A 16,023-nucleotide genomic window follows, 5' to 3' on the forward strand; every position below is an offset into this window, starting at 1 on the left:
CATGTGCTCGTACAGGGAAGTAAACAAAGGGGTGCCTGACTCCATCCCTCGGCCCTTCAAACTGCTTTGGCTGCTATAATAACCCAACAAGACTCCTTCCAACCATTTTACAGACTATGAGCATCGACTATTACTGAACGGAGGCACAGACCATTGACGTAGAATGTAAATCAGAGCGAAGGGAGATTTAACGCATGCGCACAGAGATAGCAGTTACCTCATTGCTCCACATAGCTGCATGGCATGCACACACAATTGAATTCCACACTCGCTCGCGTCACAATATGCATGCATATGTTTTTCTGACAAACGCTCGTATAAACGCGAAATAATAACTAGAGATGAGACGCCACTTTTGCGTCCTCTGAAAAGATCGTCATTATACAAACGAAGTAAAAAAGCCACATATTGTTGTGCTTGATTCCCTATGTAATGCATTTTTCTTTTAAGTGGCTTTGCTTTTGTTTACGATCTCATAGTCTACTTCTATCTCATACATTCGCTAGCTAACAGCCACTCAGAGTGACCAATTGTCACTGATGGCTGGCGCCATTTGCAAATTACGATCAATGGTTCATTGTTCAAATGATATCTAAAATTCCAATGACACAAAATCTATGAAATCTTAAAAAAATCTGCATGTTGCTTTTTATTTAGGTTTGTTCTGCTTGCATTATGACTGTGTATGCAAGATTGGTAGTTTTGCGCATTTGAGTTCATGAAACCATCCATTGATCCATCTAATCCATTTATCCTCATAAGGGTCGCGGGCATGCTGGAGCCAATCTCAGGTGTCTCCGGGCAGCAGGTGCGGTGCACCCTGAATTGGTTGCCAGACAATTGTAGGGCACACATAGACGAACAACCATTTGTGCCCACAATCACACCTACGATCAATTTAGAGTGTTCAATTGACCTGCCACGCATGTTTTTGGAATGTGGGAAGAAACCAGAGTACCTGGAGAAAATCCACGCAGGCACGGGGAGAACATGCAAACTCCACACAGGAAGACCGGAGGCAGAATCGAACCTTGATTTTCTGCATTGTGAGGCCGGCGTGCTCACCAGTCGACCACTGTGTCACCCTCATGAAACCATATGACAATATGATTAACTATTAATCTCGGCCATATTTGATTTCTATGGTGTGAAAGCATTTATTTTGATTGAAGTTGGCTGTAAGAATTGAATGCTCTTTACTTAAAACATTGTTTTAGAGTTTGCATTCAAATCAATTGTACATTTATTCTTTAAATATGCAGTTAACAAAACAAACACACAAACTTGAGGCAGAGAATGACGGGGTCCAAGAATTCTGCATTCATGCGAAAATGGCAGAAAAATCACAGATTCCCATTCAGGCCCGGTGGTCCAGTGGTTACCGCATCGACCTCACAGTTGCAGGTTCGATTCCGGCTCCAACCTTCCTGTGTGGAATTTGCATATTCTCCCCATGCCTGGTGGGTTTTCTCCGGGTTCTCCGGTTTCCTCCCACATTCCAAAAACATGCATGGTAGGCTGATTCGGCACTCCATATTGTCCCTAGGCGTGAGGGTGAGCGTGGATGGTTGTTCGTCTCTGTGCGCCCTGCAATTGGCTGGCAACCGGTTCAGGGTGTCCCCGGCCTACTGCCCGAAGACAGCTGGGATAGGCTCCAGCATGCCCCACGACCCTTGTGAGGATAAGCAGATCAGAAAATGGATGGATGGATGGATGGATGGGTGGACTTTGAGGCCAATCAAAGTTATTTTCTGATCAGGTAATCAAGTACAATATCGCTTTCAGGTATTCGACAAGACTGGTTGTTGATGTGCACAATAGATGGTGTGCTGCAACTGCTTCCATCTGTGGTCATGACGCAAAGAACCCGGAAGTCGTAAGTGTGTGTGCGTGCGTGCGTGCGCTGTCAACGAGAGGAGGCACTGACGGAGCTAAAGCTCGCATTTAAGACAAGATGTCAGGACTGCCCCGCAGAATTATAAAGGTAACCACTTCGTGTTCAAAAATGAGCGTGTGGGACTTTTTATTTGCTGTGATTTTTACCCAACATATTGGACTCACTCGCCCAAAATATCGAATATGGGCTTTTTGTGCTAACGGTAGCATCCACCACGACAACGTTAGTTGTCCGAAGTGACTTCCGTTTTCTTCGTGTGTGGGTATTAGTCAAAAGTTTTGGTAAAGACATAAGCAGCGGTGCTAGTTGTGTTTGTCGACGCGATTTGTGACAAACATAGCAAAGTGTGGGTACTCGTTTTATATCCGTGAGTAGAACGCTGTAGGAACTGACGATGGTCTGCCTGGCTAAGCACGCTAGCAAAGCTAACCATGCTAACCATGTCTACTGTCGATGTGTATTTAAAAATGGGAAACACACCACCCCAGTATTTTTCCCCATCTCAAATAGAGTGCTTTGCACTCATACAAAAGACACATTTAGACGTTGGCTGGTTTTCGTGTAATTAATTTGATCGTACGGCCTTTTGGTCCAACTTTACGTGTTAAAATGAATACAATCTTTGCAATAAGGTGATGGGTGAACTGTGTCTTCAGTTTGTGATAACGTATTATTTTAGAATACAAATTGTTAAATGAAGTGTTGACGCTCTGTTCGTTTTGTATTCAGCAAGGCCTATTACAACCGAGCATTAGATTGGGAGGGTACCGTGGATTTAAATGGTTCGACAGGGAATTTAACGTTGTAAAAGTTGATAACTCAGAACCTAAACTTTTCATCCGTGGTTGATATTATGAATTACGAACTATGCTGTGCGTTTTTTCTATTATTTATAATTGATGAAAACTCTAATCAATCGTCATCAGGCATCAGTAGCAAGGAGCGAAACACGTTTTGTGTTTAACCTTTAAACTGTGTGGTGGATCCCTCCTTATTTAAATACCGTACTCCCCTCTTCCTGGCACCACCGGCACCTGTTGAGGCTATCTCTGTGCTGTGCCGGGCAAACTCAGCTTAACTTTGAGAAGGAAAAAAATAATTTTATTCGTCCTTACTTCTGATTTGGGGTGTTGTACATTTGAATGGATATGTCCTCCAGGCAGGCTTCGCACATAAGAATCAAACCCAGAGGATCAGCCTTGAGCCACATAATTTCACTGTGTCCTTGAAATAATCCAAATGTAATTGAATCACCTCATATAACAAGCAGTGAATGTCAGAGTCATTTGGTTCGTAACCCCAAGAGAGCCATGTAAGTTAGCCAAAACCGCTCCTGCTAAAATACCCTCTCCATTTATTACGAATGTGATAGTCTTACTTAGTTACATGGCTACTGTAAATGGCAGCACCTTTGAAGCACATGCCTGCCTAATTGCTCACATTTTACTGCATTGAGTCAGTCTTTTTGCAATTTCACAGTGAAATTCAATACTGTGCTGCCCTTTATTGACATATGAAGTGGTGATTTTAAGTGCACATTACACCACACACCAAGGTGCTCACGAACCATGATTAGAAGCCAATCCCCAAGACTGAAATATTGTCTGAAATACACTTAGAGCAAGGGTGCCCAAACTTTTTGGACCAAAGATCTACTTTTTGATCAACCAACCTCCTGTGATCGACCCGTTACCGTGCAAATGCTCATACGCACACACTTAAACATGCATGCCATGATGAGCAACAGCCACAACGCCCCCTAAGATGAACGAAACAGAAAAATAAAGTAGACACAAGAGTCTATTAAAAGGAAATCACTGCCTACCTTACCGGGAGACCTGACGCGGAGGCATGCGACGGACTTTTGCAGCCTGTTAACAATCGTAGCTCACGCGTACCATTTTAAAATGCTTCTCTTGGCCCTCCAAATTACCATTATTTGCGAGTGCTATCGGTGAATTGTACATGAAATGAACATTGACTGATGATGATAAGGCGTAGAAAAAAAAGTAGTGTGTTTCCGGTAACCCGACCCACCGAGAATTTCTACGTCGAAAAAAAAACTTTACGGTCGGCATTTTTTCCAAACAACCCTCTACATTTTTGTGTAGAGGGTTTACATCGGTGCAAACTCTCGTGATATTCACGTTGAGCGCGAGCGTCGTTTACCCTATCGTCTGTCAACAACATTGAAACATGGCAGCAGCCGCGATCTCCGACGACAGTTTAAACCGCGTTTTCTGTGTTACAGTCGCGTGCTCGCACCGTAATATTAAGAAAATAGCATCCATTGATGTATCGAAAACATTCAGCGAACTATTTGATGAACACCATGGGCCGAGTAAAAACCGAGCGCGGAGGAGGACGGCGGCGGAGGCGGCGGCGCACCCCGGCCCCATTAATAATAATAAAAATAAAAGCTATATCGCAACAGCTCTGATCGCAAGCTGCAATTGCAATTGACTGCTGAGTGCTAAGAACTTCCGGTGATGCAGGTCCGTAAACTTTAACCATAGGTTAAAGTTTATTTATTTATTTTTTTAAATACTTTTTGTGAAAGTGTGACTGATATGATGATTAGGGTGCAGTGTGCATTTACACAAAAATATATTACTAACATGGACAGAGACACACATATGTTTAATTTTTTTCCTCGACACCCCTTGTGATCGACTTAGGACCTGTCCGCGAGCTACCGGTCGATCGCGATCAACGTTAATGGGCATCCCTGACTTAAGAGTGTTCAGCGACAGTGTTTAACATGCTATGGTTCACAAACAAAACAAAACCAGGCTCGCACGGTGGTCGGTTTACAATGGGGTTCCTTATATTCTATCAAAGATGTCACTCGCCGGAGATTGCCGACCAATTGGATTTTCGTTGTTAAGCGTGTTGCGATGGTTCTAACTATGAACCTTGGTGGGTTGCAAAAGTATGCTTAAAATAGTTTTCCCCCTAAGAATGACTCAAAAGATAGTTGGCCAAGTTTACTTCACGCTTGACCTTTAAAAGAATCTCCCAGCACATCACCAATCAAAAATATTACAAAAAGTAACAGAAATAATGATGATCCTGAAATGTACTCACTAATGGGCATAAGTCAGAAAAGGTGTACTGCTGCACACTTTTTTGACTGTGCAGATTCTCCCAGTGACTTAGTGTGCCACCTTGATGAAATGTACGCATTCTGGGTGGAGCGACCTTCAAATAGGTGCGTTCTGTAACAAATGTGACAATGCACGCATTCTGTCATAGACTTAAGTGTCTTTTGGCTTCTGCGTTTTGGAGCCTGTGCTAAGTTCTTGGGCCTTTCGAAGGCCAAACATCATATTGCACGCTAACGGCAGGTGAAGACTCGACCAACTCGGCTAAGTCGTGCGGATGTGTTGAGTACAAAATGATTTTTCTGTTGTATGAAAGGCAATCGGTGGACAGCAACAGGTCTGCCGTCTAGTGAAAGAGTATTTAACTGTTTGACCTTTCACTAGCTGGGTTTACATTGAGTTATGTATTTTGATTATAATGAATACACAGGACTATCCAAATCACTCTGAAATATTTTTAGACTACATCGTTCTGTTGATTATTCCACAGATTAAACAGATACAATTTTAGTGTTTGTGTATTACAAAACATTTTTTTCCGTGATTACTGTTTATTAACCAATTAATGTTCTTTATTTGGTATTGTTTAGTGACAAAAACCAACAACAGCTGCTATACAACAATTAAGCAATATCACGAGAGGGATTGAAGTTGCCAACCTTTGTGAAACTGATTCAGTAAACTCCCAAGTGGATGTCAGCACACTCCGGGATGGCAGAAATTACATATGCTACAGGCTTGCTACACAAAACAAACATGGGGCATTCAGGTTACTTTCATGTCGAGAACTTGCAAATGTATAATTGTTTTTCTCGATTATCACATTTTAAAGAGAGAGAAGCCAAAATTGAAGTCGCAATTACATTTTGGTTAATCATCCAACCCTACCGTACAACTCATCAAATACAGTATTTGACTGTGACTGTCTGGACGCTGGAACAAATTATATCATTTTGTTTTGATGTCGACCTGGAGGGTGTTTGACTTTTGGGGTGCCAATATAATTCACCTCCCAGAAAAGAAGACAATATTTTTTCACACTCAAATTGTTCCGCAATGTGTGCAGTGGGAGGTAGCCATTTAGAGAAGAATGGGAACGGAACGATGTAAACTATACAGGTGAGTGACGAAACCAGCCACAGACTGATATTGGTGGGAAGAGGTAGGAAGATTGGAGGCCTTGAGCCTTTGGAGCGTGTGACTGCGACTGGGAGCCCCTCTTGTCTGTGTTTTCACTGGATGGTTTTGTCTGTGGGTTATCGAAAACATTTCAGGAATTTCCCTCTGAGCTGCATTCAGGAGAAGCCTGTCAAAAGCAAGTATGGTAGCTTTTTAGGATTCCTCTTCATTGCCTCCTAGTTAGCAGGTTCAGTCATTGTCAGCTCTGATGGACATAACATGAAGCTGCCAGACTGGATCAGATTAGGACTGAAAAAGCAGGCCAGGGTCCGAAGAGGTCTTTGTGTATTAATAGTTCAGTGTGTTAGTGGATTAGGTTAAGAGTTGGCTGCAAAACTAAACACAACAAAGAGAATTACACAATTTGGATATTTAAGGACAAGACATGCCTTGTTAGCCAGTACTAATGCTAAAGTCAATGTAAAATCCCTTTGACATGCGAACAGGAAATTAACGTCGACTTCCGTGAGTTCACCATCAATCGAAATTATAGTAAATATTTTTTTTTCCATTTAGATTGCCACCCTTACTCAACTAGTCACAATGAAGTCGACAATCAAAATCGCTTATAATTTAATCGGTGACAAATTGTTGTTGATACATTTATTTATTTGCCGCTTTGTTTTTCTGTCGAATCTGCCTTGTCTCCCACTTCTCCCTCTGGCTGTATGCCTGCCTATGACACGCATGCACAGTCCCGTATTGGTAATCCGGGTCATCCGTGATGTAAACAGAAGCATTTTGGGTAATGCATTGTCATGGCTTACCCGTGTCAGTAATAGAGTTCCAAAGTTCGAGCGCATTTCACTCAAAAATTCCCTCTCATGGAAGCACAGTTGTGCTAAACAAGCATCTAAAAAGGAAGCACGTTGTGGGTGATGCCTGATTTCATTTCTGTCATAGGTTTGTGTTTGGAAGCGACCATTAGCGCACACTAGGGTGGTCCATTTTGGAAAAGTTTGTCGGATTCGTCGGGCCGGGTCGGAAATCTTGTCGATACTATGACACAAGGATGTGTGCAAAATTTTATTCCGATCGGATAATTTTATCCCGTCCCGCAGAGCGACCAAAGTTTCCCCTATGGAAAGAATGTTACGGGGCTGAATGGTAGTACGGTTTCTCCCGTACAGTAAGGATTTTGTTTTGCTCAGTTCGCACTTGCAATAATTCAAAGACGGAAGACAGGAACGCATGTATTGCAAAAAAGGCAACCGTGGTTATCCTTCAACACTGGTGAGATTGTTGGTCCATGTTAACTGGTCCATCTGTCTATCTGTCCATCTGTCTATAATGTCCATCAACACTAGTGACACTGTTAGACCGCAAAAAAAACGAAATCCGCCGTGCGTGCCATCCCATGCCTACTTCGCGCACGGGTGCAACGCCCGGTGTCGCTCCACGACCTGCAGAAGGTGCTGTCGCTGTTCCTCGTCGCGCGTGATGGCGCCGCAGAACGCGCTGATGAGGGCGACGCCCCTCTCCGCAAAGTCGTTCACCACCCGTAGGTGACGAGCGCGCCGACGAGCCGTGGTGATGTTCGATGTCGAAAAGCGTCCTCAGCTCAGCGTCCAGTAAGAATTCCGGCGATTCTCGACTTCAATTGAAAGATATTAGCTCGCCAGTAGGTGACCGTTGTGTGTTAGGCGTGCGTTTGAGTTTGTCTCCGGCTGCTGAGAGCAGCGATGGAATGGTTAGTTAGTCAGGAGGTGATCGTTCGGGCAACATTCAGCCCAGCCAGTGTCACGCATGGCAAAATACACGGTTAAAATACACATGTTCACCCTATTGAGACCAGTTGTTATGGTGGAAACTTTGGCCGCTTTGTGGGACGGGAAAATATCATCAGATCGGAATGAAATTTTGCACAGAACCTTGTACCATAGTATCGACAAGAATTCCGACCCGGCCCGACGAATCCGACAAACTTTTTTTTTTGCCATGAAAATGTGGACCACCCTAGCGCACACAGGTTACCTTGTCCGTTAATGTAACACAATGTCTTGTTTGGTACAATAACATATTGTAGCATCTACTATGGATTACGGGGGCATTAGTGATTGGACTCACATTTATTAAACAACCAAACCACCGATTTTTTTTTTTTTTTTTTTTTTTAATGCCCTTGGTTGACATTGAACAGACTCCTCCTCACAGGCATTCACAACCACGAGCGTTGCATTCATGAACTCGAACATAGCAGCACTCAAAGTAACACACCATGACCTATTAGCCACAAGCCCGCAATGTTACCAACAATAAACATAAACTTCCCCCCCACACCCCTGTTTCAGGTCCATACCACATTTTGTGTAGATGAAGTTATGCATACTTTTGAAGTAAAATAAAAAGGTTTTGGATAAAGGTTAAATAAAAACAATTAATAACCAGTAGATTTTATTTAATTCTCTTTAGCACAGTACATTTTCCTAATTTTACTCAGCTGATTTCACGACCTTCTACATTTAAAAAATGCTTACTGCCCAAGCAGTGTGAAATATGTTTAAAAGAAAAAAGCAGTGTTTCATTGCACAAAACAAATGTTTCAGAAAAATACTGTACACAGTTCAATATAAGTGCAATGTGCAAATGTGCACACGTCTGCTACAAGCTAAGTTCTGAAAGCAAACACGAAGCTGTAGCGTCCATTGACGAAAAGAGATTGGCTCACATCTCCTGTCCCACGTATTCCGCTTCAACTTCAAGCCGCGACTCCAAGTTCCACATCCGCATCGGCGCTCTGCGCTGACACTCCTTTCTTCTCATCGTTGGCTCCTCAAGCCTTGCATCCATCCAGCCGCAGACCGTACAACAGCACCGATCTCTCTGCTGAACAAAGCGGGGCTGTGTAAAATGCTGCCCATTACAGGCGCAAAAAAACACAAGCGCCCCAGAGCTGTTCAGCAATGACAGTCAAATGGCACAGACATTCCTCCCAATCAAAAACAGTGCTGGTATACCCATGCTGCCGAGAAGGCGCAACCACCGAGCACCAAGTCTCCACGATTTATATCTGATTCGTCGCCTAATTACGACTACTGCTGGTGATTAGTTGACCAGCAGAGTAAGGCCAAACAAAAAAGATAGTGTGTTTCCGGTAACATGAAATTTCAGCACAGGGTCGGTAGGTCGGATAGTTTTTTTTTTTTTTTTTTAAATCTTTTTTTTTCCATCAAAAATTTAAACAAAATAAACATAAAACAAGAGAACATAGAACCCGCTGCTCCGTGGCCGGCGCCACTGCCACCTATTTAGTTTTCTCCCCGCTCCGGACTCGGGGGGCCGGGGCGCGCCGCCGCCGCCGTCCTCCTCCGCCCTCGGTTTTTACTCGGCCCGTGGTGTTCATCAAATAGTTCGCTGAATTTTTTCGATACATCAATGGATGCTATTTTCTTAACATTACGGTGCGAGCATGCGACTGTAACACAGAAAACGCGGTTTAAACAGTCGTCGGAGATCGCGGCCGCCGCCATGTTCAATGTTGTTGACAGACGACAGGGCAAATGACGCATGCGCTCAACGTGAATATCGCGAGAGTTTACACCGATGTAAACCCTCTACACAAAAATGTAGAGGGTTGTTTGAAAAAAAAATGCCGACCATAAAGTTTTTTTCAACGTAGAAATTCTCGGTCGGTTGGGTTACCGGAAACACACTACTTTTTTTTCTACGCCTAATCATTTGTGGCAGCCCCATCGCCCAGCCATAATCATTGTAATTGACTTGTGGTTAGTTACTATATTAAATAACTAACTTCGGAAGATACAAGATGTTATACTAACTTCCACTTGATTACAACGATGACCATCCGTTACCAGGTGTTATAACTTCTCTGGTATGCTTTTGTCATAATGAGAGACAAGAATTACAGATACATTTTACATCACATTACCATGGTCAAATTGGCTTGTTTTACGGGTAGAGCTGTCTCATTCTTGAGCCAGCTCTTATATCGCCCCACATGCTGCTGAGCCAACAGAGAGCCCAGCTTTCGTTAAATTGACTACCCGTGGGATGCCAGCATTTGCCTGTCTCCTGTTCTGCCTAGCTGGGCAGTTAGGGTTTGTGCCAGCCAGCTGGTTCTTTATCTCTGGAACATTGGCCAGCCTAGCTAGTTATGATATTGGCTGAGAAACTGTGTGAGAGTGGTAATTATGTTAAGTAGCTCCTACTGTTTCATAACAGTGCGGCGAAAGTGCACAACGGCTACAGGTATGTTTTCATAGATACGAAGATAGCTAAGGCCTGCCACACGCCGAATGAAGCAGCCAAACTTATCTCAGTGGTCATACAGTGTATGGGGTTGGGAAACGTTGGCCACAAGGCCACTTGCTTAGATTCAAATGTTGACCTTCCGGTGAGTAGCTTTGCAATTTTGTAGATATAACGGTTCAGGGTACTTAGCGTAAGTGAGACGCAGCCAAGCCATCGCAATACAGTGTATATGTCTTGTGTAGTACGATATTACTTAGCTAGATATAGAATTTGATATGTCCCTGTCGCTAAAAAGAAAAGCATGCAATCTCCATTGTTGAAATGCACAAGGGCAGTCCATAAATGGGGTGAGCCATCATCGGCCTCTGGAAATATCCATACCCCCTCCTTTATTCTTGCCCGTTTCTTCCTAGACAATCGCACCATGTTTTTGTGGTTCTCAGAAAACATGTTCCACGAGCCCTAAACTGAACATGTGCCAGATCAGTCAAAAATGACATATGATTTAAATCAAACCTTGCAGGGCCCTTACATTGGAGCACCACATGGAAATTTGTTGACTTTTCTGCAAGAATACACTAAAAATCACTATCAATTTTATTGTCTGGTCGTTACCGTTGAAACTGGACACCTCGCTCGACGTCTAAACCAAATGGTTGTCACCGAATAAACTAAAGAGATTTTACATGTTTACGCTGCATGCCACAAAACGAAAGTTGTCGCGCCAGCATATTACATTGCTCAAAATACAGTCGCACACAAACATCACAAATCTCATTACGTTTGTTTATTTTAATTAACTCTGCGGTTTACTGTATGTGGTGTGATGTAAACAGTCAAAGCTGGTACCGGTAATTGATTATTAAAGGGAAAAGATATTCATTCGGGAACTGGGTCACCATTCGCAGCCGTCGGCGGACCATGTTTTCTGAGGACCGACCTTCGATACAGGACGGTATTACTCTATGTGGAGGCTCAAAACCAATACAGGGTGGCAGTTTTTCCACTGCAGCATGTCATACTCATTCCCTTTGTGTGCGGATGTGAATTGCCATCTGTAATATTTTTTCATGATGGTCCAATTCAGTCGTGTATGGCTGCATTGTTTGGTGTGAAGTAGGCCTAAAATATTTACTTGGTTGTTTAATTCCACACTTAATGGTTGGGCACTCAAGAGACCCACCTATTCGTACAAACAGTTAAAAGTGAAGTGTTGATAATACGCTCCCTTTCGGTCATGATAATTGAGTTCAAGTGTCCATGTGTCTCAGATTCAAGAGAAATTGAAGATTCAAAGATTTTCATTATCAATTTGCCAAATGTACAGAGATTACAGATGATTGGAAGACTGTTCCTCTCACCTCTACAAAACCTGCATGCGTACAGATGTAAAAAAACAACAACAAAAAAGGTGGATAGGTAGTGCAAATTATAATAGTAATAACTTAGATTCATACCGCACCTTTGAAGACGCACCTTTGAAGAGACCCAGTGATGCTTACAAATAAAATAAAGTGTGTATGTCTACAGTATGTGTCCCAAATGTCGTGTTTTTGCATGAGCTGCTGGGGAATGAATTCTAAACTGAAGTCTTGAAACCACATTTACGTTTACTGGAGGAGTTCTTTGAGCCTCAGTGGATGAGAGCTGGGTGGAGAACGAAGGAAATGGCGTCCTCTATTGACCTGTTTGACCCGTTTGCAATTGTCATGAGCAGATGAGGAAGAGCAGATCAATAAAAACTCAAATCATTTGCCTGTGTGCGCCTTGTAGTTCACAAATAACTGTTGTCTCATCATATCGATAAAATAGCTATAAATGTACTAGAAAGTCAATACCTAAGTATTTTAGCCCTTTGCCAACTTAACCAAGTATTTCAAAGTGATTCTTTGCTCCATGTTGTGCCATGTGCATTCAAGGGACTGTTTAGTGGAGGACAAGCAGTTGGTGCGCATGGAAGTAGTGCCACACACACCTCCTGACCTAGCATACATACATACTACAGTTAGGGATTGGTTTGGCAACATTGTCTCTTATGGAGCATTTCAAGAACCCAGAAAAAAAAAACATGCTTTTGCTAGTTTGTAGGCGGTTTAAGATTGAAGCTAAAGGTTCATGTTGGGATTTTTGTGGGCTAGAGTTGGCTGCTGCTGCTCAAATTTACAATCGGCTCGACAACAGGCTCAGATTTTTGGGGGAAAGATGGAATTTACAGACGTCTGCGCTATTGGCCATGTATTTATCAGTTTGTCTCTCCAGTTGATTTAATACGCTACTTGACTGATAAATTAGCTGCGAAGGAACCACTCCCTGGACCCAGCATCAGTGCTCAGCCTTGGTGGAGTTTAGCCTTCTACTGCTTATTCTATCATCCTCGTGACAAAGCGACAGCCTTACTGATGAGCTCTCCACTTTCAATCAGCGTGCTTGACTGCTAAAGTTGTGATGCTAAAAATGAAGGAGTGTTGTCTGTGACCGTTTTGTATTCATAATTGTGCTTTTTTTTGTTTGAATTTACCAGGAAACTCAGCGCTTGTTTGCAGAGCCTGTTCCAGGTATCCAGGCAGAGCCAGATGAGAGCAACGCTCGCTACTTTCACGTGGTCATTTCTGGACCGCAGGACTCACCTTTTGAGGGGGGTACATTTAAACTAGAACTCTTTTTACCAGAGGAATATCCGATGGCAGCACCTAAAGTCCGCTTCATGACTAAAATATATCATCCCAATGTAGACAAGCTGGGAAGAATATGTCTAGACATTCTGAAAGGTAAGTCACAAATAATTTTCATATCGACAGCTAGCAGTTTGTGTATATTACTCTCTTCTTACCAGAAGTGACAGAAACTCAAGTCTCTCACAAATATGTTGGATTTTGGAACAAGGCTTCGTTTACAATTTGTTCTGTTACAGTTTATCTGCAGATGAATTGAGAAAGTTGTCAATTGAATCTGCCAAAAGGCCTTTTGAACTGGACTTTGACTGGGGTGTATACTTTGACAGCTGCCCCCATAGTGTTACCTCATACACCATCCACCTGTTGCTGCCTCTTATAGTAACTTGTGCCATATTGTTCGTCCGCCTTCCCGCATGTCCATTTTCATTGTCTTAGTCTCCTGTCTTCTGTTTATTCATTTCTTTTTTCAGATAAATGGTCACCAGCTCTGCAGATTCGCACGGTGCTGCTGTCAATCCAGGCATTATTAAGTGCACCAAACCCTGATGATCCCTTAGCAAATGATGTGGCGGAAAAGTGGAAGACCAATGAAGCTGAAGCTATAGAGACAGGTAAGATCTGCCGTTTTCAAATGAAGTTATTTAATGTAGGCTCTTTCCAGATCTTGCGTTGTTCTCCGATTTAAAGCTTACCTGTTGGATTCAAGCACACTTGGGCAAGGTACGGCCTACTGGCCACATCCAGCCCGTCCTCGGTCTCTGACTGAACCTTGCAGTCTTTAGAAACTCCAAATAAAACCTAGAATATGCTGTGCTTTTATTTCGGTGCGGTGCTTTAATTTTGATGTGCAGGTGCGTATGTGGTGGGTTCAATTGAGGAAAAGCAACTGCTTGGGTCCTGAGTGTGGTCAATCAACATTGTTGGTGTATTTATTGACATATCACGACTCCTTTAACGGCTGTTTCCTTAGAAACCTGTCTAGCGAGAATGCCAATAGTGGTCCTCAGGTTAGCAACATTCTTATTTCCTGCAACATGGAGGGAGGGGGAGGGGTGATATTTACGTAATGATTGAGGAGTCCTAACAAGGAAAGACTAATATGACTTTGTGGTTGGTGCACAAAATGCCCACACTTTAAAAATATGAAACATTGATGCACCAGATATTCATGTCTTTTTAATGAGTCTTGATTTAACAGTGATATGATGTTAATGTATGATTTTAAGCAGCTTATTCAAACAATTCAATGTCCTATATTAAATACATGAATTTAGTATGGGACACAGTTGAGGTTAGCGTACTGATGTGGCCCTCGACAACCACTCCAGTTTTTCACAAGGCCCCGTTTAGAAATTGGAATTGCCCACCTGAATGAAAGATACCGACCGCAAAGGCAGCTGTCGCAAATCATGCTACATTAAACATTTGACATGGACAATTTTTAATCAATTCAGTCCATATTTATTTATTTGTAACAGTGTGGGGTGGCATCAATAACCAATTCTGAAATGGAACAGTTATTCGATGCAACACTGGCTTGAAACAGGAGTTAAGCACATCCAGAGACAGAATCATTCATCCGTCCATCTTTTGTTACAGTCATTGGCGTAGACGCACCAACCTTCTCACATGTTGCTTTCTGCGAGGCATTTGTGTTGTTAATGGCAAAACATGTGATTGGCAATTAGTAGACTTCAAGCTCGAGCAGTCATTGCGCAGTAGCAAAGTCGATGCATGGACTAGTAGAAGTGCAACAGTATCTCGATATTGTGATAAATCACAAGACAGTATTTTGTTCCACGATCAAATAGAGATACACCTCCGTTAAGTACCGATAGTTTACATTTATAAACAGCCTCTATAAAGGCTCCTTCATTGTGCATTGCTTATTTAGCACTTACTTGGTGGTCTGCTGGCGGCGAGCCTCACAGGAGCAGCAGGGAAGTGGATGGAAGTGACCAGGCGAAGAAGACAAACAATGCGAGACAATATGGCCAAAGCAAGCGAAAGACCGGAATTAAAAGATGTGCCGGCATCATAAAAGTTAAAATTGTGGCTACATTTCGGAATTAAGGTAATACAAATGGAACTATACTGGAGAAGGACTGCGATATGCAAGATTTGTCTTGTGATAGTAAAGTACACTAAAAACTAGACAAATATGTTACAGACACTAGCAGCGGCATCACCCAGAGCTAGTAGCAAGCCAAAAACAAACATCCGTTTGCTTGCCTGCTGGCCAGACGAGCGTTGCTTACATGGATACATGATGCGCAGTCTGGAGTCACGTAGGAATTATCCAGTCGAAAACATTTCACCAAGAAAACAATTCCAACTTTGTACGAGGTAACCAGGGCTTAAGTCATGAATGCGCTCAAGGAGTAGGTCTTACCTGCGATGTAGTGACATCAAGTTTCACGTTGTCTTTTATTCCCATCACTGCACATTTCATCAGTGATTGGGAACTCAAATCATAAATGCTTCAAACCTGTAAAATGCATGAAACCCACACCGGCGTGCACATTGCCGAAGTACTTCAGAGAGCAATGGAGGAGTGCAAGATTGACACGAAACAGCCTCTCGTCGTGATCGATAATGCTATTAACATGACGAGCAACGGACCTAACTAGCTACCAGCATGTATGATGTTTTGCCATGTATTAAACCTGGCGTCACAACATGCTTTGAAGGTGGCCGCTGTTGCCAGGATTCTTGCTAAGATCTCAAACTACTTTAACAGGAGCACAAGAGGCAATGCTACACAGAAATTGCGTCATAAAGAATGGAATGGGTATGCTACTGACATGTTGCATGACAATATTGTTTCAGAAAACACTTTGTTCACTTTGAAAATAGGACAGAAAAATGGCCACAGCAGACTAACCAATTACAATTTGTATTTTCAGACATTCCTTCCCCCCCCCCCAAGGGGTTTGGAAATTTGTCTTAAAAGTTC

At 42.8% G+C, this 16,023-nt stretch overlaps 1 protein-coding gene across 1 annotated transcript in view; it reads left to right on the forward strand.

Annotated features, from left to right (window-relative positions):
- Positions 1-1,856: 1,856 nt before the first annotated feature.
- Positions 1,857-16,023, forward strand: part of ube2na (ubiquitin-conjugating enzyme E2Na) — a 15,706-nt gene continuing 1,539 nt past the window's right edge. Inside the window, exons 1-3 of the mRNA XM_019894159.1 lie at positions 1,857-1,984; positions 12,914-13,160; positions 13,538-13,678. Coding sequence (XP_019749718.1) covers positions 1,955-1,984; positions 12,914-13,160; positions 13,538-13,678 — 418 coding nt within the window. The 5' untranslated portion in view covers positions 1,857-1,954. The remainder of the gene's footprint in view (positions 1,985-12,913; positions 13,161-13,537; positions 13,679-16,023) is intronic.

This window comes from Hippocampus comes, unplaced genomic scaffold, assembly GCF_001891065.2.
Source record: "Hippocampus comes isolate QL1 unplaced genomic scaffold, H_comes_QL1_v1.1 scaffold104, whole genome shotgun sequence".
NCBI lineage: Eukaryota > Metazoa > Chordata > Actinopteri > Syngnathiformes > Syngnathidae > Hippocampus > Hippocampus comes.